Raw genomic sequence first — 24,924 nt, forward strand, 5'->3', positions numbered from 1 at the left:
TTACCCTAAACTTCTGAAAATTCAAAAATAAAATTCTAGCATCATTTAGTCATCCTGATGTACCGTTGCATTCAGACCAAATGCAATGACTGGACAAACATTTTATGGTCCTAAGCCTTATTTATGCATTTAAATACTTTAAGACCACTTAACCTATTGATTGCTATCAGGATGTGAAGAGACTTTTAACCAGCATAACAAAAAAATGTTTCTGGAACAAATCACCCTGCCTTTTAGACATGTAACACTGAGAACATAATAGTCTTCAAAACTTTATTGTTAGATTGCAAAGTGCTGGGCACCAGCATAAAGAAATAAGGTAAGAAGCTGATATAAATGGCACAATATTTTGAAGTGGTTTGATGGTTGCCATTGCATGTGGTCATCAACTCCATCAGCATCAGAAGTACTTGGTGGGATCTGATTTGTCACACATTTGAACGTGAACATGGGAAGTGATGCCAGGATAAACTTTCTGCATTGGGAGCAGACTTCCGATCTTCTGCCCTTTCTTCAGGGTCCCGGTGTAACGGTCCGGCTTAACGTAGAACAGCTTGAAGCAGAGACCTGCCAAACAGACGTGAGATTATGCTTTTGATGTACAAAATCTTACTCCACATGTCCTATATTTACTAATATTAATTTTCAATATAGATATGACCTATTCTGTGCTACATTGCTATTCATGCTTTTAGAATATTTAACATAAGGTACACACCTTCTCCACTCAAGTTAATGCCATCATTGATAGCATTGTTCTTTATGTATGGTGCAGCTTTGCCATTCAGCTTCACATCAAATGGAGCATAAACTGTGGCTCCATCAGCACACACAATGTCAAGACCCATATGTTTCCGATTCCCACTGCAGCACAAACACACATAATAAGAATAGTCCTATTATCATTTACTCCCTGTGACCAAAATTAAGTAGAAAGTTGATTTAAAAAAACAAAAACTACTCACATAGCTTTAAAATCTTAATGTACATTCAAACATTATGCAACAAATCAAGATCTGACATCAGTGACATCAAACTTTATTCGTTTTAGTGTGTCTTGTGACAATTGTTCAAATAATATTAGTACACATTAATTTCCACTGCATGGAAAAAAGCAGTCTGGTCAGTCTGTTTCTTATGTTTCTTATGAAAGACAGGTCATATTGGTTGTAAACAACATGAGGGCAAATGATGCTGGATTTTTATTTTATTTTATTTTATTTTTTTAAGTATGATGTCTGTGGTACAGAATTAAAATCTTGTGTAAAGTTGAGTTTTTGGGTTGTGTCAAACTTGTGTGGTAAAACACTCAAAACAAAGGAATTATCAATATGTTGACACACCCTCCACCCAAAATGTGTCTCTACTAAATGTGTCATCAATGACTTCTGGAAAGAGCAATGAGGAAATAAAAGTCAGAAAAAATTGCTTGTGAAACAGAGCTTTATATACAGACAGTCAGAAGCAACATAATAAAAAAAAAAAACAGAATTTACCGGCCGGCCCCATAGTTTCCACAGCCATACTTTGTATCACATCCTCTTTTACGGTTACTTGCGTTACCACTGCAGAGGGGGCCAAATGTCACTGTGAAATGAAAATTTTTTGTGTTATTTTATGCTTTTTGTTTGTCTTTACAGTATATGTGTCTGTTTGTCTATTTCTTCATTTACATTTCATACCTTGACTAGCATCAACACGAGAGCTGCAAATCACTGAAAAAGAGACACACGTTAAGACTTTAATTTGCATAATTACTGTATTTTGGATTGTTTTTGCAAGGTTTACTTTGAATGTTAATTTGCATGTTTACTCTTTTCACAACAAACAACAAAACATCAGTAAATTTTATATTTAAAAAATGTTAACAGTTATACCAGAATCTTAATAGGTTGCTCATTCTTGTTTGCGAAGAATATGTGGAATAATTTTTACCAATATTTCATTTTGATTTAAATGTAATTAAAATAAATGTAAATTTTAGAACATAAACATTGTCAAAATTAATTATGCTTCATTTGTGCATTAGACTTAGTGTTTTCTTATTTTGCTCATTTACAAGGTTTAGAATAATAATAGCTGGCAATGATGATTTAAGTTAAATTGTAATTTCTCACCAGCCAAAAGCAGAAAACTGAAAAGGATGTAGAGTCTCATGATCCTATAAGCGTTTGTTTTCAGATGCTTTCTTCTCTGCTGTCGTCCTCAGTCTGTTTGGCTCATTTAACTGTGAATTTTTATATTTTGACTGGGGTCATGAGGAAATTCTGCTTTCAACACACTTCCACATGTTAAAAACACAATAAAATTGCATAACAGCCAAAATGGGAACAAAAAACGAGCCCATTTTAAATATAAATGTATGTTGCGGTGAAAATAAGCCAGTGCAAAACAAAATCCAAGTGAAACTCTCACATGACCATTTTAGTTTTTCTCATGGGATATTTTTCTGCTTGGTTTTTCAGAACCAACATTGTGCAACCACAGTGAAAATGATGAAAATGATAAAAGCTCAAATGCATTCTAAAAGTGTTTAAAGAGATACTTTGGTTATACATTAGGATGTTCACCAGTCAGAATCTATTTAATAGACCTCACCACTAACTTATACAGTAGTATATGAACACATGTAGTACATACTGAGACTTTATCAATGTTTAAAGGGGTCATGAACTGCATTTCTCTGAGGTTATAATCTAATTAGATTTTTACATAAATAATATCCTAATTTAGAAGTAATAGAATATTTTCAATCTTGTTTTTGACCCTCTCTTTGAAACACTCTGATGGGCGTTCCACATTCAAGACTTGGAAATAAATGCCAGTGATATGATTGGGTAACAGTTTTGCATATTAAAATACTTTTTCACATCCCCACCATTACATGTGAGAAATTGTTTTTGAAAACATCCGATGTTGCAACCGGTGAAACCCATAACAAGCTACGAAGAACCACACAGAAATATACCCCCAGAGATACCCGAGAGGGGGGGGAGAATGAGCATCCCAATCGGAATTACCGGTAACAATCCAAGAAAATGGACAACGGAATACGAGCGCAGTCTGTATTTGCGGCAAGGTCTGCAAAAACCTGAAGGGCCTGAAGATCCACCAGGCAAAGATGGCCTGCCTCAGGAGGGATAAAGTGAAGCTACGCTCAGGAACGACAGCTGGGGCAGCAGTTACTGTCACGCCGGCTGCTGAACCTGGTGAGACGGAGGAGGAGCCGGGTCCGGAATCTCCCCACAGTACCCGGAACCTCCAAGCCACGCAAATCCCCCCACCAAGCAGAGAATCGGAACACCGCAGGGTGAAGTGGCCTGCCGCAAACAATAAGGAGTGGCTTAAGCTGGACGAGGATGTAGACAAGTGCCTGGAATCCATCTCAAAGGGCAGTGTCGACCAGAAGCTCCAGACCATGTGTACCATCATAATGAACATGGGAGCAGAGCGGTTTAGTGTCGAGGAAAGAAGAGGAGACAGTAATCCAGCGAAGCTCAACCGGCGAGAAGCTAAGATCAGTCAGCTGAGAAAGGAACTAAAATCCCTGAGACGTCAGTTCAAGATGGCCAAGGAGGAAGAAAGGACTTCCTTGTCAGAACTCACAAACATCATAAGGAAGAGACTCATCTCACTGAGGAGAGTGGAACGGCACTGAAGGAAAGGCAAGGAAAGGGCTCGGAAACGCAGTGCTTTCATTGGCAATCCCTTCAGCTTTACTAAGAAACTACTGGGCCAGAAGCGAAGTGGCCACCTCGCTTGCCCGGTAGAGGAGATCGACAACTATCTCCTCGCCACTTTTAGTGACACCTTGAGGGACCACGACCTCGGACCTTGCAGGGATTTGGTGGCGCCACCTGAACCAGGGACCCAATTTGACAGCGCTGAACCCATGCTGAAAGAGGTGGAAGAAGCCGTTAGAGCGGCAAGATCCAGCTCCGCTCCCGGTCCCAGCGGGGTCCCCTATAAGGTCTACAAGCAGTGCCCGCAGCTCCTCAGACGTCTCTGGAAGATCCTGAAGGTGATCTGGCGGAGAGGGAAAGTCGCTGCGCAATGGAGGTATGCTGAGGGAGTCTGGATACCGAAGGAGGAGAGCTCTTGCAACATTGATCAGTTTCGCATCATCTCGCTGCTCAGTGTTGAAAGCAAAATCTTTTTCAAAATCGTGTCCCAACGTCTGAAAGACTTCCTCCTGAAGAACATCTACATTGACACCTCAGTCCAGAAGGGAGGAGTCCCAGGAGTACCTGGATGTCTGGAGCACACAGGGGTGGTGACACAGCTGATCCTGGAGGCTAAGGAGAGCAAAGGAGATCTGGCAACTCTCTGGCTTGACCTGGCCAATGCCTACGGGTCTATTCCACACAAGCTCGTTGAAACCGCACTGGTAAGGCACCATGTTCCTGAGGCGCGACTAAGGCATAAAACGCTGGTGGGCTCTGTGACAACGGGACGAGCAGGCCTTGGTTGTTTTCCCAAGCCACGTTACGATCTGGCTCGTGGAAAAGAGAGGCGCAGACTGATTCAGGACTAGATACGAGCAGGGGTGGAGGAAGAACACTACACCAAAATGGCCGGCATGTCCAAACAAGGAGCGTGGACCAGGTGGGAACATGCAGATCCACACAGAATAACCTGGGCAGAGCTCTGGAAAGCAGAGCCATTTCGGTTCAAGTTTCTTGTCCAATCCGTCTATGAAGTCCTCCCAAGCCCAGCTAACCTGCACACCTGGGGCCTGGCAGACACTCCTGAGTGCAAGCTGTGCCAGAAGAGGGGCACACTGGAGCACATTTTGAGCAGCTGCTCAAAAGCACTAGGGGAGGGGCGGTACCGCTGGCGCCACGACCAGGTGCTAAAGGCTTTGGCGGACTCCATCTGCACAGCGATCCAGCTCAGCAAGACCCAGGCAGCCCCCAAACAGACAATCACCTTCATTAGAGCTGGGCAGAAGGAACAACACCACCGGCCTAGCTCTACGGGGGGGCTCCTCTCCACTGCTCGTGATTGGCAGCTTCAAGTCGACCTTGGAAGACAGCTTAAGTTCCCAGGCAACATCACAGCCACTTCTCTCCGCCCAGACATGGTGCTAACATCTGAGTCTACCAAGCAGGTGGTTATCCTGGAACTAACTGTCCCCTGGGAAGACCGTATTGAAGAGGCCCAAGAGCGTAAGAGGGCTAAGTACGCAGAGCTCAGCTCGGAGTGCCGGAACAAAGGCTGGAAAACTCGCTGCGAGCCAATCGAGGTCGGGTGCCGAGGCTTCGCTGGCTGCTCACTGTTGCGAACCCTCAAACTCCTTGGAATGAAAGGACTGCAATTGAAAAAAGCCACCACAAACATCTTAGAGGCCGCAGAGAGGGCTTCTCGGTGGCTGTGGATCCGTAGGGGGAATCCGTGGAGCAACATGCCACTTGGATACAAGCCGGGGACTGATCACCCCCGGCTGGGTCGCCCGGGGTAGGGTGTATGAAGATTAAAGACCCGAAACACCCTATGACCCCGGGTTCTTCACTGATGACGTGTCCAAGTAGCACCAGAAGGTGTATTCAAACTCGAGCAAGAAGGTGGCTGATCGCACACTGAATTCAGTACAGACTACAGAAGTCTATCAAAACCGGTAAAATTCAGCCATATATGTTGGAACCAGAGTCTGATATGGAATCGGAAGACAATACATAGGGAATAAATATTTATATTTATTCCTTATGTATTTGTAAGCTAGTATTTTATGGCGTTATTTTAGTGTTTAAACGAAGACGCCACATAAAGGTGTTTATCTCATTACATATAGTTGAAATATTGACCAACTGGGTTACGTTTAGTTTCATTGTGTTTTAGTGTGGTTTTCCCTGTTCATGCTTGCCTGAGTTCTCATTCATTATTTGATATCATGGTTACTGATTGCATTGTGGGCCTGTTTCTTGTTCAGTTTATTTTCTCAGTGTATTCAAGCCCTCTGTTTAGTTATCTTTGCTTTGGTAAATCTGTTGCATTGGTTTTCTTCCGACTGTTCTTATGTTGAATTGCCTTCTTTGTTTTTGACAAAAAAAGTTTCAGTGGCTATTATTTATCCACCTCAACTGTTCCTTGCCTTCGTGTTGCCTGCACGTGATAGAATAATGGACCTAGAAGAGATAAATAATCAATATACCAGCCGTTCGCCTCCTCCTCCTCAACCAGGGGAATCGCTTCAAGGACCACACCAGTGAGCTTTTGGACTATGCCCATCTTACACACTACCCTTACCTCAACTAAGAGTTGGTGGAGCGTGTCTAAAGGCTGTATATATCAGCCTTTGTAGAATGAGCTAATGTAGAAGTCAAACAATGTGCCGTTGAATTATTGCAGTCTGATTGCAAATAAACCACAGCACGGAATCAGTTCAACTGTCAGTTTTGTTTTGGCAAGATATTTCATGTTTCTCCTTTTTTGTTTCTGCTGCTTTCAACAGTGACAGGACAAAGCGACCATACAGTAGAAAGATGGTTCAAACACAAAGACACGAGGAAGAATGAAATCAAAGGACACATTAACAGTGGTCTTACAAACCAGACATACATGCTCATCTGTGTGTGTTTATGTACAGTATAGGCCCGGAGTGGGTAATCGGGAGAATCGGGAGAATTCCCGGTGGGCCGCATCACTTTTGGGCCGGTCGAGGAATTTTTTTTTTTTTACATTTCAATGTCACGTTAGTTACATAGGCTACACACGTTTCGCATTCTGACACCGCAGCGCGCAGCCTCTGCATGGGTTGCACCATGTGAGGGAGTTCTTCCCTCCCCTCCTATAGAGTTGGTTGGGTCCATAGTCCGTCTTTTCCAAAACGTTTTCTCAGGTAGGCTACCGCGGCACCGCCGGCGCCTACCTATAGCTGGGCTGGCCCTTGAAATGAATGGGTTTTATAGCGCAGCGCCGCGCATACCGCGTCCTGTGTGAAAGGCCCATAACGCCCATGGAGGATGGATGGGAGGAAGAGGGAGGTATGGAAGCTTTTTTTAAGCCACAGAATAAAACATTTTAAAAGATAATTGCGACTTTTTATCTCACAATTGCGAGTTTACATCTCGCAATTCTGACCTTATTTCTCAGAATTGCAAGATATAAAGTCAAAATTGTGTGAAATAAAGTCGCAATTGCGTGTTATAAAGTCAGAATTGCGAGATATAAAGTCAGAATTGCGTGATATAAAGTCGCAATTGTGTGTTATAAAGTCAGAATTGCGAGATATAAATTCAGAATTGTGTGAAATAAAGTCGCAATTGCTTCTTATAAAGTCAGAATTGCAAGATATAAAGTCAGAACTGCGTGAAATAAAGTCGCAATTGCTTATTAAGTCAGAACTGCAAGATACATAGTCAGAATTGTGTGATATAAAGTCGCAATTGTGTGTTATAAATTCAGAATTGTGTGAAATAAAGTCGCAATTGTGTGTTATAAATTCAGAATTGTGTGAAATAAAGTCGCAATTGTGTGTTATAAATTCAGAATTGTGTGAAATAAAGTCGCAATTGCTTACAAAGTCAGAACTGCAAGATATATAGTCAGAATTGTGTGATATAAAGTCACAATTGTGTGTTATAAAGTTAGAATTGCGAGATATGAAGTCAGAATTGTGTGAAATAAAGTCGCAATTGCTTCTTATAAAGTCAGAATTGCAAGATATAAATTCAGGACTGCGTGAAAAAGTTGCAGTTGCTTATAAAGTCAGAACTGCAAGATATAGTCAGAATTATGATATAAAGTCGCGTTATAAAGTCAGAATTGCGAAATATAAAGTCAGAATTGTGTGAAATCGTAATTGCTTCTCAAAAGTCTAAGTGAATTATTTTTTAACTTTTACATTATTTGTTAAACCATGGTATTAATACAAACTACACAATAGTAAGAGCTGAACTGTTGCTTCATTTATCCAATTTAGAAAAAGTGCTAATTTGGAATTCCAGCATGGAAAAAGTGGGCCGGTCTTGGGCCTGAAACTCCCGGGCTGAAAAGGGGCCCCACTCCGGCCCATATAATAATGTACACTCTTGTATTTGCCTACAGTATTTGCCGGTCTATATCTATACCAAAGGTTTACTCTTTCAGAGAGGTATTAGAAGCATACATAACATTCCTTACTCGTGCTATATCATTCTTTTGTGTCTGTGATGAACATAGAATATCTACACTATATGCCTATAGCATTCCAAGGGACTTTTACCTCAAGTGTGGGGTGAAAGACCCTATTATCTGCATTTATGTTTACATGATTTGTAATAAAAAAAGACTAATTTTACAATTTCTTTTCATAATTTTTCTCCATCGCTATTCAATAAACAAATATTTTTGATCATTGTACATTCAAATACTGTAATCAAACATATATAATGTGTGACATACCGTAGTTTTTCAATTTTCAATTAATTCTCAGTCATATCAAGGTGTTTAAATGTCTCCAAGATCAGTGTTGTCCACTAAATGGAGTACACAATGTAAGTTCAGAAGGAGCATATCAATGAAGGTAAGAAAGGCAACATAATCATGAAGTATTGTGTCATCAGTGCATTTATTGTCATTTTAATGTTGACATATAAAGGTAATTGGAGGGAGGAGTACTTTCTCAAAGCAAAACAAATTAAAACATTTCACAAGAACAGATTTGTCAGGTTTTGTATTATAAAACAATAGATATGCTGTTCAAATACATTAAATATACATTTTTGGTTGTTAATGTTAATCCATAGTTAATGTCATAAATAAATAAAAATCAGCAGTTCATGACATAAGAGATATGGTTGTGATGTGGTTCTGTACTTCCTACTTACAGACATTCACATACACAAAGAAACTATTATTTCTTATGCATGCTTCTATAGCAGAAAACAGGCTTATAAAAGGCATTTGCTATTCAATGGTTTATACAACACACTTGTACTGTCTGCTATACTGTAGAATCCATGGTTGAAATGTACATTACATTTTGCCTTCCACTGTTTAAATCCATTAAATGTATTCCGTTTTTAGTTCACAGTTTATAATATATTAGAACATTTTCAATATGTACAGTTCTAACCCAATTTTGGTGAATCTTTCAAGCAGACATTGGCAGAAACTTTAATTCACACTGTCCCCTGATTTTTTTTTAGTTTTCCAACATTATTAATCCATCCATCAGGCCATGGAGACTGTTGAGTTGTCTTGACTATCCCTACAAAGAGCATTTACAAATTTTAGATGCAAACATGCAGTGTGCCTTCATGCAAGAAACTTGAAATGTTTTGAAATACATCTATTTGTCTCTAATGTCTAAAGGAAAGAAAAAAGGAAATGGAATTAATATCTCCCCATTCCAGTTTTTCCTGTGCAATTCAAACTAATCTTAAGTTACTTTCACGGATAGGCAGACTGACAGATGGATGGACAGATAGACAGACGCTCTGTATAGTATTAGTCATTCAATACACCCTAGAATTATTTTTAAGTATCTTCTGATTTCCATAACTGTAATGCAAACCTCACGATCAAGCTTTTTCTCCATTTAAGGATCATTCAGTCCTGCTCATCTTTGATAGTAAGGTCATCTTTGTCCTGGATTCTGAGGAGGACTCCGAATCAGACCCAGAACACCTTAGAGCCTCCCTTAACCTATTTCTGAAATCCTTAGACACATAATAAAAGATGAAAGGATCGATGCAGCTGTTGAAGGTGCTGAGAGACAAAGTGATCAGGTATGGAACATAAAGGTCATTATTGGCGAAGTCTGATTTGGAGTAATGCAACAGCAAGAGAACATTGCTAGGCAATAAGCAAACAATAAAAACCGTCAACATTAGCACAGTTACTTTAATTGCATGGGCAAAACGCTGGCCTTCAGCCATAAGGGTGTGTAACACTGCAGAATAGCAGAACAGCACAACCAACAGTGGAAGCAGAAAGCAGAGGGAGAAGAGAGTAGCAAAATACGGCAGGAAGTACTTTTCCTGCTCTGCTACAGGCAGTGCATCATGGCAGGTTGTTATTGAAAGATTCGTTATGTTGTAAGACTGTTTTGAGGCTAACAAGGGCACAGCAGCAGCTGCAACTACTATCCAAACAAAAACACTCATACAGATTGAGTTCTTGTTACTACGAAGTGTCTTGGCACCGAAAGGGTGAACGAGAGCTACATAGCGATCCACAGCGATCAGTGCCAGACATACCACTGAGCCGTACATGTTTCCATAGAAGAGCGCAATTACAATTCGACAGAATGGTTCTCCAAATGTCCAGTTGTTGCCTAGGAAGTGGTAGACAATACGAAAGGGGAGCACCAGCAGTAGCAGAAGATCACAGGTGGTGAGGTTGATCAGCAGAATGGTGGAAGGGAGCTTTTTGGTTCGCAGGACCAGCAACCAGAGGGCTAATGTGTTTGTGGGAAACCCGATAATAAAGGCGATGAGGCAGAGAAGAGGAACCACTAGTTCAGTCCTGTAGCTCTGGATCTGCTCCTTATGCTGGTCTAGAAGTGTACCATTAATCAGAGAAAAGGCCCTCCCCCCTGAGAAACAGAATAACAGAAAATACATACTCATTTAATCACAATAGGTCAACCCAGAAAGCAATCACAAGCTTGACTACTAAGTGAATGTTATGTGCAGTCCAGTCAAATAGACATTATTGGTCTCTACACCAAAAGGATAGTTCAACCAGAAAATCTAAATTGTATGTCATCATTTACTCACCCTCAAGTTGTTTCTAAACACATGTATGAGTTTCTTTGTTCTATTGAACACAAAAGAAGATAGTTTAAAGAATGTGGGAAACTAAACAGCTATGGGGACCAGAAACTGATTGCTACTAACACTCTTCAGAATATCTTCTTTTGTGTTCAACAGAACAAATAAACTCATACAGGTTTAGATCAACTTGAGAGTGAGTAAATGATGACAGAATTGATATATTGATATATCAAGTTTTATTTATTATTCAGTTTAATCTGAAGCAGCCTACACTGCACCGGTGATGCAAGAATCTGATCAAATCTAGATGTGTTATGACATGTGATTGAATCTCATGTCTGTGCATGTTTCACCACACATTACACCCGGACCACATTTTATTTAACTATGCTGCGTTGACCTAAATTATCTTTTGTGAAAATCAGGACAAATTTTCAGTAATAATGACGCTTATTTAGAATTTAGATTACTGTAGCTACATAATCTTTTCTGTTAGTCTATATTTTTGACAGAGAGGTCAACACACCAAAGTCACAGACAATAAAAACACAATGTTAATCTTAAATTTAATAATATAATGAGAAAAGACTTACTGGGACCACTTCTGTTGAACCTGTTCTCTTCTAAAGCTGAAGAGATGTGAAGAACAATGAGAAGGAGATGGAGAAAAAGCAATCGAGAAATTACAAAAAATGTCATTGTGCTGAAAAACGTGTCTTAAAAGTTTGAAGTATTTTCTAAGGCTGAAAGAGACTATCTCTTTCCTCCCTTTAGTTTGTTTTCGAGCTCTATTAAAAGGTTTTTCAGCTTGTAGATACCGGTCCAGTCCGCTCTCTTTACCGGTTCTTTTTTTTTTTTTTTTTTCAGCGTTTGTCACAGTTGAAAAAAAAAAGAAAAAATAAGAAAGTTGCTTTAATAGTTTTGCTGTCTTGGGGGATTTCTCACCCCGCCTCCTCTTGAGTTTAGACCAATCAATGAGTTTCTCTCTGTCGGTCCTCTCTCTGTTTCTGAAGATGGTAAACAGATGTGCTCTCCTGTTTCCCTCCTGCTCCAACTCATATGGGAATAGTCAGGTTGTTTGAGGAAAAAAAATCCAGATTTCATAATGATCACAAAAAAAAAAAATACAAAATTAAAATTTTATGTTCAGTGTTTAAAACCAAATGGTTTCATGGTGATAGTTTTAGTGATGTAAAGAAGTCTATGATGCCTGCATTTGTTTCACAAAAAGTGAATCAGTATAACAATTCTGAAATGTGTTACCCATGACAGCACCACTGTACTAAACAGGAAGAGATTGGATCGTACTGGGAGGAAATGAAATATGCTATGGGAATAATGGGGGTTGTTGATAAAAAAGAAGAAGGCCTACTTTACCCACAACATGCATTGACCTTTCTTAGATCCTTTAAAAGAGAAAGAGAGAGAGGGAAAATAATAACAGTTTGTTCTATTAAAACTAAAGGTTAATTTTATAAAAACTGCATGCCATTAATAACAATAAGAAAGATTATTGCATTAAATAATGGTAAAAAGACTGTGCATTCAAAGCCATTAATTCCTAATTTGTTTTTTAATGACTAAAGATTTGCCTTCACTATCACTTCACTTGATGTATTAGTTTTGTCTTTCAGAAAAAAAAATAATAATTAAAAAACGCAATAATAACAGTAATGTTTTCTTCGTGTGTAGGCTTATGCATGATTCCCTCCATACCACTAAATAACCTTTATTTAAGAGTGTAGATGTAGACAGTGACCTCTAGAGGGCGCAACGATTGCACTCTTGACCTGCAAGATTAACATAATTATAGTTGAGACGTCATTTCATTTCACAATAATAATAATAATAATACACAGAACAGTTGTTCAGTCCTAGTTCGTTTCCACCCTCTTTACACATTAGGCTCATTTGAGATCTTGAGAAGTTGAATCTTGTGAAACTGAAGAAATATGAAAAGGAGATTGGAAAGAATTACATGCATATGAATGATAATTAGACATGACACTAAGTGTATTCTTTTTTCCCCTTATAATTCAAGTGCCTTGTTTATTCCTATGCAACTCAACTGCTAGTTTCAGTTTTCCATCGCATCGACCATGTCATCATAATGAGCATGTCATGTATCACGTCTGTACATCAGCTGTGTTCACTATCACAGTCTTACAGCAACCCATTGTTCTCAAGTTGGAATGATAATGCAAAATAGAGTAAAACATTTTTATTTAAGAATAGGTAGAGAAATATTTAGAAATGTACTGGGATAATGAATAAAAATGCTGAACCATGCATTCTCTGATGCTGAAGCATCATTTTCATTTTCACCAACTTCATAAGTAGCTAGGCTATAAAGTAGAAAACATCTTAATGTAGGCCATAACGTAATCTGTATATGCATGAAGAATACATTCCTTGTTAATGGAAACATTAAAGATAAAAATAAATATTTTTTAAGTTCACATTTCAGGGGGAATTCTGTAGGAAATATGCTGTTTGATTTAAAAGCATGCTAGTAGTTGGACCTGATGAAATGACACTGAACAACAAAGAGGGAAAATAATAAAATAAAATAAAAACGTTTGTTTTTATGATTTATTATAATGTAGGATTATATGGCCTCCACTAGAGAGAGCCAGAGATCTGATGAGTGATAATTATATTCAATGGTTCAGCTAAAAACCGATCTCTACAATAATTAAGCTACAAGAAATTGAGTATATATATATAGTGGGCAAATAAAGGTAATTGTTTAAAGGTGAACATTAGACAATAAAGAGGAAAATAATGATGGATTCATGTATCTTCTGCTGTTTGTCAAGATCACAGATTTGTTTTTTATAACAATTGTAACTTTATTGTAACTTTTGATCAATTTAACTTATCCTTGATGAATAAAAGTATTGATTTATTTTATTTATTTCCCCCCAAAAATAAAATAAAAATTCTTACTGACCCCAAACTTTTGAAGGGTAGTGTTTAATGTTACAAAAGATTTCAATTTCAGATAAATGCTGTTCTTTTGAACTTTCTATTCATCAAAGAATCCTGAAATGAAAATGTAAATAACTCTTTTCAACATTGATAATAATAAGAAATGTTTCTTGCAGCAGATCAGCATATTAGAATGATTTCTGAAGAATCATGTTACACTGAAGATTGGAATATACAGTACAGGCCAAAAGTTTGGAAACATTACTATTTTTAATGTTTTTGAAAGAAGTTTCTTCATGCTCATCAAGCCTGCATTTATTTGATCAAAAATACAGTAAAAAAAAATGTAATATTGTGATATATTATTACAATTTAAAATAATTGGTTTTCAATTTGTTATATTTTAAATTATTTATTTCTGTGATGCAAAGCTGGATTTTCAGGATCATTACTCCAGTCTATCACATGATCCTTTAGAAATCATTCTGATATGATGATTCATTATCAAAGTTGGAAACAGTTCTGTTGCTTAATATTTTTTCATAGCCTGTGATACTTTTTTAGGATACTTTGATGAATAAAAAGTAAAAAAAAAAAAAAAGAAAGAAAAAAGAAGCAAATGTTTTAAAAATAGAAATCTTTTGTGACAGCAATATACACTACTGGTCAGTAATTTGGGGTCAGTAATTTTTTTTCTTTCTTTTTTTTGAAATAAATCAATACTTTTATTCAGCAAGGATGTGTTAAATTGATCAAACGTGATAGTAAAGAAGATTTATATTATTAGAATTTTTTTTTTTTTTTTAATAAATGCAGTTCTTTTTAACCCTTTATTCATCAAATATATTAGGCAGCAGAACTGTTTCCAACACTCATAATAAATCAGAATATTAGAATGATTTCTAAAGGATCATGTGATAGACTGGATGTCACGATACTGAAGAGTGGTAATGATCCTGAAAATTCAGCTTTGCATCACAAAAAATAAATGATAATTTAAAGTATAATCAATTGAAAACTAATTATTTTAAATTGTAATAATATAGCACAATATTACATTTTTTCTGTTTTTTTTTTTTTTTTTTTTTAAATGCAGGCTTGATGAGCAGAAGAAACTTCTTTCAAAAAACATTAAAAATAGTAATGTTTCCAAACTTTTGGCCTGTACTGTGAAGAGTTCAGATGCAAAAGCCTCTAAGTGCCATCTGAAATTTTCTTCTAGAATGATCATTTTTATCAAGCACGTATATTTAAGTTCAGTAATTTCACTTAAATGACAATTAATAGGTAATTTTCATTGCCATTTAAGTGAAATTACTGAACTTAAATATACAAGCTTGATAGAATAAAATTTCAGATGGCACTTAGAGGCTTTTGCATCTGAACTCTTCATATATATATATATATACATGTATAATATATAACATGTTACTTATAGGCAACATTTTTCAATAAGGATTCTTTTAACAATTAACTATTAACTTTTTTTTGATAACAATTAACTTGTTATCAAATGAGACCTTATTGTAAAGTGTTACGTTACTTATTTAAAATTGTGCTCTGGGTTTTCACAAGAGTAGCCGCTGAGATGTTTATGTAGTCATGTCAATTTATGTACAAGAGAATCATTCATCTTTAACAATACATTAACAGTAGGCTATATCTTTTTATGATGCTATCAAATATGGAAGTTGCCTCTGTATTATTACATCATCGGTAATGTAGCCTATTATGCTTTACATTCATCCTTGCTTACTTGCTTACATAGACAGCATCTTTCAGATGAGCAAACTGAAATAAAACAGCTCTGGTCATGCAATGTAAAAAATGTACAAAACATAAAATACATAACTCTTTGTAAACTCTTGACCTGTAAAATTAAAAAAAGTACGGCCTCGAATGCTGCCACTTGTATTAAATGAGTGATTAAGGCCCAGCATACGCATTTTGAGATGATGGTTGGTGATGATGTGGCCCCGTCCTTCCCTCCCACTGATCTGATCTCACCGTGCGAGAGACACGCTGCTTCGCGCATGCGCATACGCGTACGACTCAGTGTTCGCGACCAGGAAAAAAGCAGAACAGCAACACATTGGTCTGCCTATGGCCGAACGAGCCACGGCTCTGTGAAATATTACAACAAAGAGAGAGTTTGACTGAAAATAATACAGGTGGAAGCGAACGAGCAGGTAAGATATCTCGCCATAACCCTTTTTACTGAATGAAAATCTCAGCGCGTGAGGAAAGGAGTTTTTGTTTCATAGCTGTCCCTGTCAGGGCTGGTTGCACGAACAAAGCAGTCCTGGTACCAGAAGAGACACATTTGTTGCCCTTTAACAGTCGTTAAATGCCAATTTACTACTTACAGGGCCTGTAGACGAGGCTACTTAACGGCCTTTAATAAAAGCAAACTGTGTTTATTATACGGACTCAAGCCTCTCTAATTAAATCTACGCGTTTTGTTGTCATTGCAAAGTCAGTACCGTCGACTAATCTATCTACCCTTTCTTTCTGTCAGGGGAAGCCACGCATGGCTCACCATATGGACGTTGTGTCTTGAGAGGAGGACAGTATGTTTACATGAGGGCTCTAGAGACAGAGCGCTGACCGTTGAAAGAATCGCAGAGTCGGGTTGCGTTGATCGGTGAAGACATTGCCGAAGATGCTGAAGAGATTGGCCGCGCCGGCGTCATGCAGCAGCTGCCTTCTCGCCTTCCTCCTTGCCTTCGTCTCGCCCAGGTGTACGCAGTCTATCGGTGCCGACAAAACTATGGTGAACAAGGAGGATTATTATAGCGCCACAGTCAACGCCACCGTTTTGGACCATAAAGGCAATCCTCAACATTTGGTGACGAAGAATGACGGGCGGTACGGGCAGAATTCGCCTAAAACAGAGGCGAAGGGGATCGTGGTCGCACCTGCTGCTGTTAATGGGGGTGAGTGTGTATGTATGTGCATTGATATTTTAAACAGGTGTTCAAAAATATTCCACCAGAACAGATGCTCTATCTCTTCACTTATCAAGGTTATCATCAATAACTGTCTCATAATTAATAATCCTTTTTGGGAAGAAGCATCTTAAAGCAAAGTTGGTTTGATATTGTACGCAATTGTTCGTGGTTTGTTTTAATGCGTCACCTTTTCAAATATGTTCAAATCAATTATGCTTTATGAAAGAGAACTATTTTGTAAGTCATTGTGGACTTGCTGGTCAGAAGCTTCCTGTGATATTTGTCAACTTCTTCACATGATTGTCATGTAATATCCTCTATACTGTGTGCAGTATGCACAACAGAGTAACATGATGTTGAATATTTACTATATAGCCTATATATATATATATATATATATATATATATATATTTTTTTTTTTTACTCTATATATATATATATATATATATATATATATATATATATATATAATATGAAGTAGTAAATATTCAACATCTCTGTTGTGCACACGGTGTAGAGGAAATGACAATGACAATCATGTGAAGTATAATTTATAATACAATAATTAATTATAATATAAATTAATTTATTATGATACTTTTTTTTTTTGCTACACGTGATTGAGATTGTTACCCTTTCAGCTACCTATGTAGCAGTATAGCACTCTGAAATATTCAGGTGTCCTGTTTTGGCTGATTCTCCTGCAATGATGACTCTGTAAACAGAACTGTACACCCTTCATACGATATACATAACCTCCCCTGAAGAGGCCCTGCACTGCCGTGTGCTCTGTTCTGAAATTCAGTGACGTAAGGGATAAGGGACACAAGTGTGACTTGCTTTGTTTCATCTGCACTAAATGAGCAGCTCTTGTGTCTCAGAGCATATGTTAGGTGCCCTGCTTTGACGCCAACCGGTGTTGCACAATTGCTTTGCAAACTTGTTTAAACACAGTATCATGCAGCATACTTGTAACCCCAAAGTTGCTTTTTGCAGTGCCATGGCTGCTGTCTCTGGATTGTCTTTATCAACAATCTCCCATTTGTTTTTCAGCTGACATAATTTAGGTAAATTCATCTCCTTCACACTTGTTATTCAAAATTTTGCTGAATCATTTAGTTTTTGCTAGATCTTCCTGCATGTATTGAATGGCTTAAGGGAAGTGCAGTATCTATAATCATTCTTAGGCTGGCTGGTGGTGTCGTCTTCCGGTGTTCGGATGTATCTCTCTCTCTCTCTCTCTCTCTCTCTCTCTCTCTCTCTCTCTCTCTCTCTCTCTCTCTCTCTCTCTCTCTCTCTCTCTCTCTCTCTCTCTCTCTCTCTCTCTCTCTCTCTCTCTCTCTCTCTCTCTCTCTCTCTCTCTCTCTCTCTCTCTCTCTCTCTCTCTCTCTCTCTCTCTCTCTCTCTCTCTCTCTCTCTCTCTCTCTCTCTCTCTCTCTCTCTAACCCAGTTGTCCTCTTATACTGTGCTTGTTCAGGTTACAGGATGCTCAGAAATCACCAGAAATCTTTGAGACTGAGATTCTCTGTAAATCAATTATTAATCAATATTTATAGCACCATTAGAATGCTTATTGAGGTGCAGGGCACTTTGACTTGGTTTAGCCATTGTGGTAAGACTAAAGAAGATGAATAGGCTATGTCAATGGCAACCGTTGCAGTCAAGGGATCTTTAGTGCTGATCACAGATTGTAAGTTCTGTTTTCAAGCCTTGTTTTTGATGACTTCAGCAGGGCAATTTTCTAAGTCTCGTGTCCATCCCTCATTGTACCAATTTTCAGCTTTTATGCTGTTAGTTAACCTACTGTGTTGAATTTACCCAAGGCAGTTGTCTGACCTGCTGGTCATTATTCCAGTGAACCCAGTGGAGGTCATTAATCCTGATCCAGTCAGGAGCTGGAAAAGGGACACCAGGCTCTATATTTATTGTGAATTATGTTCTCAAGGACATTAGCACATCCTTTCCCCTGTTTGCAGTGAGAGAAGAAAGACAATAGCCAAAGGAGACATTCTATCATTTTCAATCAAGTTTGCACAGTAAATCCAAAGCTAAACTTCCACAAGCTGTTCTGCTTCTTTTATTGCCATCTCAATTGGATCTGAGGCAAGATAATGATTCTTAGTAGAAGATTGTGTATAAAGAGAGCAGAGTACTGACATAAAACAGTAACACCCACTTCCTCTGTTACTCTAATCACTGTCATGACAGTCGACTCATTGTCGATCATAATTTAATCGATAAAACATATTGATGGTCGATTAAGCAGGGTCATCATTAGAGTGCTTAAGCTGCCTTTCCACTGCACACGACATTCGCATATGATTGTCGCGTTTCGCCCCCTTAGCGGCAGTTGTGCGGAACTTTGAAATTGGTCGTGAAGCAACCGTACCCTCAACTTATTCTCCATGGTAAAATGAATGATTTTAATGAATGTCATGCATTTACGAATATATCCACACAAAACAATGACCCTCAATACATCTAGAATAAAAACATAGTAGATTTTATAGAGCTCAGCAACATAAATATTGATTTGATAATTAAGTAACTATTTCTGCCATAATTATTAATATCCGCCATTTTGCAGAAATAGTGTTTACAGAATAACTTTAAAGGATTTTAACTTAATAAAACTGTCTAGAATTCATTTGGATGGTTAAACAACTTGTTCTGGTGATATTGGTGACTTTCCCCGCTCCCCCCAGCGTTCCCAGGCAGAAAACCAACCTTGCAACTTGGGGACTACCGTCCCGGCAAGATAGAAGTCTCGTGAGAAACGAGAACGAGCGCGAAACACGAACTGCTTTACGGCAATTCGACATAAACACACACGCGTGTATGATGTATTACCAGATTACCCACCTTGGTAGACATAGCTCCACACGATACAGTTGGCTTGCTCCGATCAAAACAAACGCACATGAGCAGCGGTAGAGAGGGGGAGGAGGCCGTGTTGTGAAATATACACCCCCCCACAGCTGTAGGGGGAGCTCGTGGGGAAAACATGCGACAACAAAAGGAAAAATCAGCGAAGAAGTGACTAGAGTTTGCTAGAGTTGCCGAGTTCTCCTTTAAAGTGTTAAAATATTTGTAATTCTAGCTTCGCACTCATAGTTTTGATTAGAATACATCACATCTGGTCGGCTGGTCGCATACAGTCTAGCTGCTGAAGTTCAAATATTTCAACACATCCGAAATTTCCGCATATATGCATATGATCGGAACTCCACACAGCTCCCGTACTACTCTCCATTGGAAATGAATGACTTCCGGTCCAACGGCTGTCGTTTGTCGTGTGCAGTGGAAAGGCTGCTTTAGTGTTGAGGTGTGTGTGGCTTATGCGCAGAAAGCGTTCAGCAGTACAGCGTGCTGTGGTTACATATTCTAAATGTATAATGTCTTCAAGATAATTTATCAAGGGAAGAATCCAAAAAACCCTCCAAACATTTTAATGAACATGTAGTACTTGCATGTGTAAACGCCACAATAAAAGTACATAGAATAAACAAGTAGTCAAGTACCTTATTGTTCCGAATATAAGACAGTGTTTTTTTTTTTTTTTTTTTAAATACATCTGAAAAAATTGGGTCGTCTTATATGGGTCTAGACTTTTACATGTCAATAATACACCCGCCACAACAGGGAGCGCCACATATGTTTAAAACGAGTGTGCCCCCCAGGACTGGTAAACGCGGTGGAGTCATCCAACAACTCTCATTAAGCAGCCAAGAAATCTTCTTATAATCAGGGTTGTCTTGTATTCGGAACAATACAGAAGATCGTGGTTGATAAGTGCTGATCTTCCAGCGCTGTTTCAGCTGTCCGCTGCTATTCTATGACGCACTGTAAATCAAGACGTTAACCTGAGCAATCAAATCAATCCAAGTGCACTCCAGCTGTATAAGTAAACAGTGTCCGATTGTAACACGATTGGATCCCAGAAGTCCTATAGAGCTGGTAAGTCCCGCCCCTTCCGCAAAACCCCGCTGGACCTCAAAGATTTAGCCAAACAGCATGTCATATCTACGCATTCTTATGTTGTGTTTGGGCTCATTTGAGACCGCCGACTATGGTTTACTAATGTTTCACAAAGTTACAAATAAAAAGGTTGTGCAAAAGCATAATGGGTGGTAGGCTATACGTTTTACATGTCCATCAGCAGTGCTTTTTCATACAAATACTTGGTGTAGTTTAGTCTCTAACTGAAACAAACATGCTTGTTGTATTCTGCTAGTTGAGACCTTTTCAACGATATATGACACAAGTCTATCTGTATGATGATTTTACAGATCGCATTTTCACGTAAAGCAGTTACTTTTTTATGCTATGAAAATAGAGCACTTCTAGGGGCCGTTCACACAGAACGCGTTTTTCCATTCCACTGCGCTACTAGATGGACGTGCAATACCGTTGCACTCACGTCTCACGTCTTTGCAGCTTCTCGCGCATGACACAACGTTCTAAAACAAAAACAAAAAACAAAACCACCCCTAATATTTCAGCAAAGTTAAGAGGACTTGTTAAGTGATGGTCATATTCACTGTAAAGCTAAGCTTCTAAGCTGAAACGACACCTATTTTGAGTTGTTTAAGCAAGTGGCTGTAAAGTAACGTGATAACATGCAGTAGTAGCGCCCCCGCTTTCGGGTTTAAGAGGTTAAGATTAATTTAAACGATCGATTATGGGAATTTTTGGAAACTGACATCTATAGTCAGGATTCTCTCTCTCTCTCTCTCTCTCTCTCTCTCTCTCTCTCTCTCTCTCTCTCTCTCTCTCTCTCTCTCTCTCTCTCTCTCTCTCTCTCTCTCTCTCTCTCTCTCTCTCTCTCTCTCTCTCTCTCTCTCTCTCTCTCTCTCTCTCTCTCTCTCTCTCTCTCTCTCTCTCTCTCTCTCTCTCTCTCTCTCTCTCTCTCTCTCTCTCTCTCTCTCTCTCTCTCTCTCTCTCTCTCTCTCTCTCTCTCTCTCTCTCTCTCTCTCTCTCTCTCTCTCTCTCTCTCTCTCTCTCTCTCTCTCTCTCTCTCTCTCTCTCTCTCTCTCTCTCTCTCTCTCTCTCTCTCTCTCTCTCTCTCTCTCTCTCTCTCTCTCTCTCTGTCTCTCTCTGAGGATGGCTGCATTTGTGATTTCACTCTAGCATAATTATTCCTGAGTGGTTCAGTACTACAGATCAGCTGACCAAGAATATTCTCTCAAAGAAAGGAATGTTTGGGATGTTACTGCTCTCAGCTGCATACATTTAAAGAGGAAGGGTGGTGGGTATGGATTTAAAGCTTGTCACATAGCCTAGTCTTTTGGAGTGGCAGCAATGTTAAATAACACTGATTAAACTGACCATGAATAAAGTCTCGCCCTACTTTTTCGTTTCATTCTAATATACATCACAATAGGGAAGAAAAGTCCAATTTTCTGGGTCATGCTGACATTAAATTTGTATGTATTTGTGTAAGAGTCCCAAATCAGTAGAGCATTCGTGAGAAGATGTCTCATTACCGTTATTGCAGCATAAACTAACTCCGGTATACTCCGGTATAACGGTGAGCTCTTCAAATGAGTTTGACAGTCTAATGCTGTGACGTTTGAGTGAGGCTGTGTGCATGTGCACACGCACCATCTGACTGGCACTCATGTTACATCAAGCATACTCCAATGTATATTTGCACCTTTGTTTTTTTTAAAGTCATTTTTTACTTTTAATTGCATTTTTCTTTTCTTTTCTGTCACTATCTTGTCATTGGTTGAGCAGAATGACCACAATTACTCTTGAAAATGTGCACATCATGATTCATGCATGTTTAATATTTATATACAAACTGCTATAAATGTGATTGTTCCAATTTGTTCATGCTGCAATTAAAAACAATACTAGCCCTACATTTAAGAATGTGCAGTATATTTGCCTTTGAAAATCTACTAAGTCACTTAATGCCTCAGTGAGCCTGTCTCACACAGAAAAAACAAGCAGCTCATTGCTTCCTGTTTGACTGCTTCAAGATTATATTTCCTCAGGAGACCTCAGTGTATTCGCCTGACCTCTGTTTATCTCTCCTCCTGCTTCTCAGAGAGCTTACCAGTGGCTCGTCAGTCTAAACAAGGTGGTGAGCACAAAAAGATTCTCTTGCTTTTAGGTCTTCCTATAGTAAGGGAGAAAATGAGAAAAAGACAGAAGGTGTGCAGGGTTTTGTGGATCTTTCACTCCATTCTCTCAGTTTCTCCACCGGCTGCTGCCATCATTAGGGGTCTGGCAACAAAACAAACCACACTCAGCTAATGGGTAGTGAGACAGAAAATCACCTGCCAATATGCAGAGGTAACTTGGCATCCAATAAATGTCAGTCCAGCAAAGCCCCCAATCAGACATTAACCATCAAGCCAAAAAGATAGCAGCCTCAATCAAGACTGTGGCCAGTGGGAGGTGATGAATATTTGTAGTGATAAACATCCTGTAGCATGATTCCAAGTGGGAAGCAATTTATGACGCTTGAACAAGACCAAATGGTAACAAATGACCCTAACATAAGGGCTAATTAGATTCACTCCTGGTCCTGCACATGACAAGGTGGCCAATGGGTAAGTAACTCAATGGTCCATCTTTATCAAGTCTAATTGATTAAGTTGAGTCAATTTAAATATTTTGTTTAAATAGTTAGCTACTTTCTGTACTTGTTTCATTCTCATATGGTTTTTATTTTACCTTTTTAATGTATTTTTTTTTCATGTTGAAGAGGCTGTAATAGGAGTGTAATCTACCAGTCACAGATATTGGATATTAATACAAATATTAATGCTGCAATTTTCATACAATTATAAGATTTGATTGAAGTGTTTCAGCATGTGTTGTCAATTTTTTTTAATTTATTCCCTGCTGTTCTACTTAAAGCCAAATGTAAGTGCATGAAAAAATGGTAACCTAAAATTTTAAACCCCTAAAGTAACTGGTCACAAAGTCATGTTTTTATGGGTTCAATCTGGTAGAAATAGCTCTGTAAGTTAACACTTGCAGGTTACTTATGAGATGTTCCTTAAGTATCATGTGATGTGTAAACAGTCGATTGATTTGCTACTACCCAAGGAAGAACAGGAAAATCCATTTGTAAAAAGAAACAGATGAAAGAACAGACAGGAACCATGTGCCATATGCTTCTAATTGATCCAGGCAGGAAATGTGAGCTGGAGTAATGTTGGGACATTGATTGCAGTGGTATTGTTGTCATATGAAGTGAGGTTGGAGATGGTCACTAGGGTTAAGGAAGCAAATTGCCTGCCTGTTTTTTTTAATACCCATGATTTTCCTCTGTGTGGGTGCATGTGAGTTTGTAATGTATTCTTATTTGAGATAAACACGATGTTAGGAGACGGGCTGCTGAGAATCAAATTAGTCTCGTGTCTGAATGTAGTTTGTAAAGATTTACTGTAAACTTGGTTTATATTCACACAAATACTTAATGGGTTTTGTGCCTCTTCTGAAAATGTCTGAACTCTGAAATAGCATTTTAGATTGTGTTTTTTAAAGAAGCACTTTGAATCATCCCTTGAATGCCTCAATGATGTTAGTGATTGGCTGTGCTGAACTTGAAACATTTTCACCCAATTTCAGCTCTGAATCACAGGTTATTTGCTTTTGCAAGAAAGACTCTTGGAGAAGGCACAGGTTGCGCATATTTTACTTCCTTGTTTTTGTCCTTTGGGTGTTATAGCTCATCATTCACAAAGCAGCACTTAGGCTAGGCTATGTATGTCTGTCTGTCTGTGCGTTTAGAGTGAGACAAACATATTATGGAGCTGGCTTTAATAATTGAAACAATATTTAGAAGAAAATGTTTTTTTTGTAACAAAAAAAATTATTATAGATTTATAATAGAGTATTTATAATATATAGCATTGACACAAATTTCATGATTTGATTCCATTTCGATTCACAAGCTTGCGATTCGATTTGGTACAGAACATGTCAATTTCTCTCAAGGAAAAAACATCTCTCAATAATGCTGTAAACTATACAGGGAAGCCTTTCAGTTTATGCATTTAAAATGTTAAAATTGTGCAGTTTTGAAATTTTATTCACGCATCATCAAATGAAAGCTAAAGGCTAAAAGATTGATTCTTGGGATTTAAGAATCGATATTGGTTTATCAAAATGAGCGTCAATTCAAATTGAGAAATGTATGTTTCAACACAGCCCTAATAATATAATATGTCCTAATTGGCAATTTTGTTTTCACCCCTTGTTTGCTTCATTGTGATATTCTATCTAATGTGATTTCTCTCTTTAGAGATTGTGTTTAATATATTAAGAATTTAAAGAAGTAGCCTATCTTCCCTTTTTTTTCTCCCTCTCTCTAGCATGT

General features: G+C 38.3%; 3 protein-coding genes across 4 annotated transcripts in view; 1 reads left to right on the forward strand and 2 right to left on the reverse strand.

Moving 5' to 3' along the window:
• Window positions 1–259: 259 nt before the first annotated feature.
• On the reverse strand, window positions 260–2,238 carry LOC308700642 (leukocyte cell-derived chemotaxin-2-like). Its single transcript, XM_081382346.1, has 5 exons — window positions 2,118–2,238; window positions 1,683–1,715; window positions 1,497–1,587; window positions 719–864; window positions 260–567 (listed from the first exon to the last, which is right to left on the reverse strand). Exons 1-5 carry the CDS (start codon window positions 2,155–2,157, stop codon window positions 401–403), a joined length of 477 nt encoding a protein of 158 aa, XP_081238472.1. The 5' UTR covers window positions 2,158–2,238; the 3' UTR covers window positions 260–400.
• Window positions 2,239–8,533: 6,295 nt separating this feature from the next.
• LOC308700632 (proteinase-activated receptor 4) lies at window positions 8,534–11,709 on the reverse strand. The gene is made up of 2 exons (XM_081382333.1): window positions 11,294–11,709; window positions 8,534–10,519 (listed from the first exon to the last, which is right to left on the reverse strand). Exons 1-2 carry the CDS (start codon window positions 11,397–11,399, stop codon window positions 9,528–9,530), a joined length of 1,098 nt encoding a protein of 365 aa, XP_081238459.1. The 5' UTR covers window positions 11,400–11,709; the 3' UTR covers window positions 8,534–9,527.
• Window positions 11,710–15,670: 3,961 nt separating this feature from the next.
• The window catches only part of rnf130 (ring finger protein 130), a 44,241-nt gene continuing 34,987 nt past the window's right edge, over window positions 15,671–24,924 (forward strand). Inside the window, exons 1-2 of one of the 2 annotated variants that reach the window (XM_081383259.1) lie at window positions 15,671–15,820; window positions 16,150–16,567. In XM_081383259.1, the coding sequence (XP_081239385.1) occupies window positions 16,294–16,567 (274 nt within the window). In that variant the 5' untranslated portion in view covers window positions 15,671–15,820; window positions 16,150–16,293. The remainder of the gene's footprint in view (window positions 15,821–16,149; window positions 16,568–24,924) is intronic. The other variant, XM_081383260.1, reaches the window with a different exon arrangement.

Source organism: Scardinius erythrophthalmus (genome assembly GCF_964197995.2).
Source record: "Scardinius erythrophthalmus genome assembly, chromosome: 13".
NCBI lineage: Eukaryota > Metazoa > Chordata > Actinopteri > Cypriniformes > Leuciscidae > Scardinius > Scardinius erythrophthalmus.

Coding starts and splice junctions, on each gene's coding strand:
- LOC308700642 (XM_081382346.1), bottom strand. CDS start 2,157: ATGAGACTCTACATCCTTTTCAGTTTTCTGCTTTTGGCTG. Junction 1,716..2,117: donor CAGTTTTCTGCTTTTGGCTG/GTGAGAAATTAC, acceptor TCTCTTTTTCAG/TGATTTGCAGCTCTCGTGTT. Junction 568..718: donor CATTAACTTGAGTGGAGAAG/GTGTGTACCTTA, acceptor TCTGTTTGGCAG/GTCTCTGCTTCAAGCTGTTC.
- LOC308700632 (XM_081382333.1), bottom strand. CDS start 11,399: ATGACATTTTTTGTAATTTCTCGATTGCTTTTTCTCCATCTCCTTCTC. Junction 10,520..11,293: donor GTTCAACAGAAGTGGTCCCA/GTAAGTCTTTTC, acceptor TCTGTTTCTCAG/GGGGGAGGGCCTTTTCTCTG.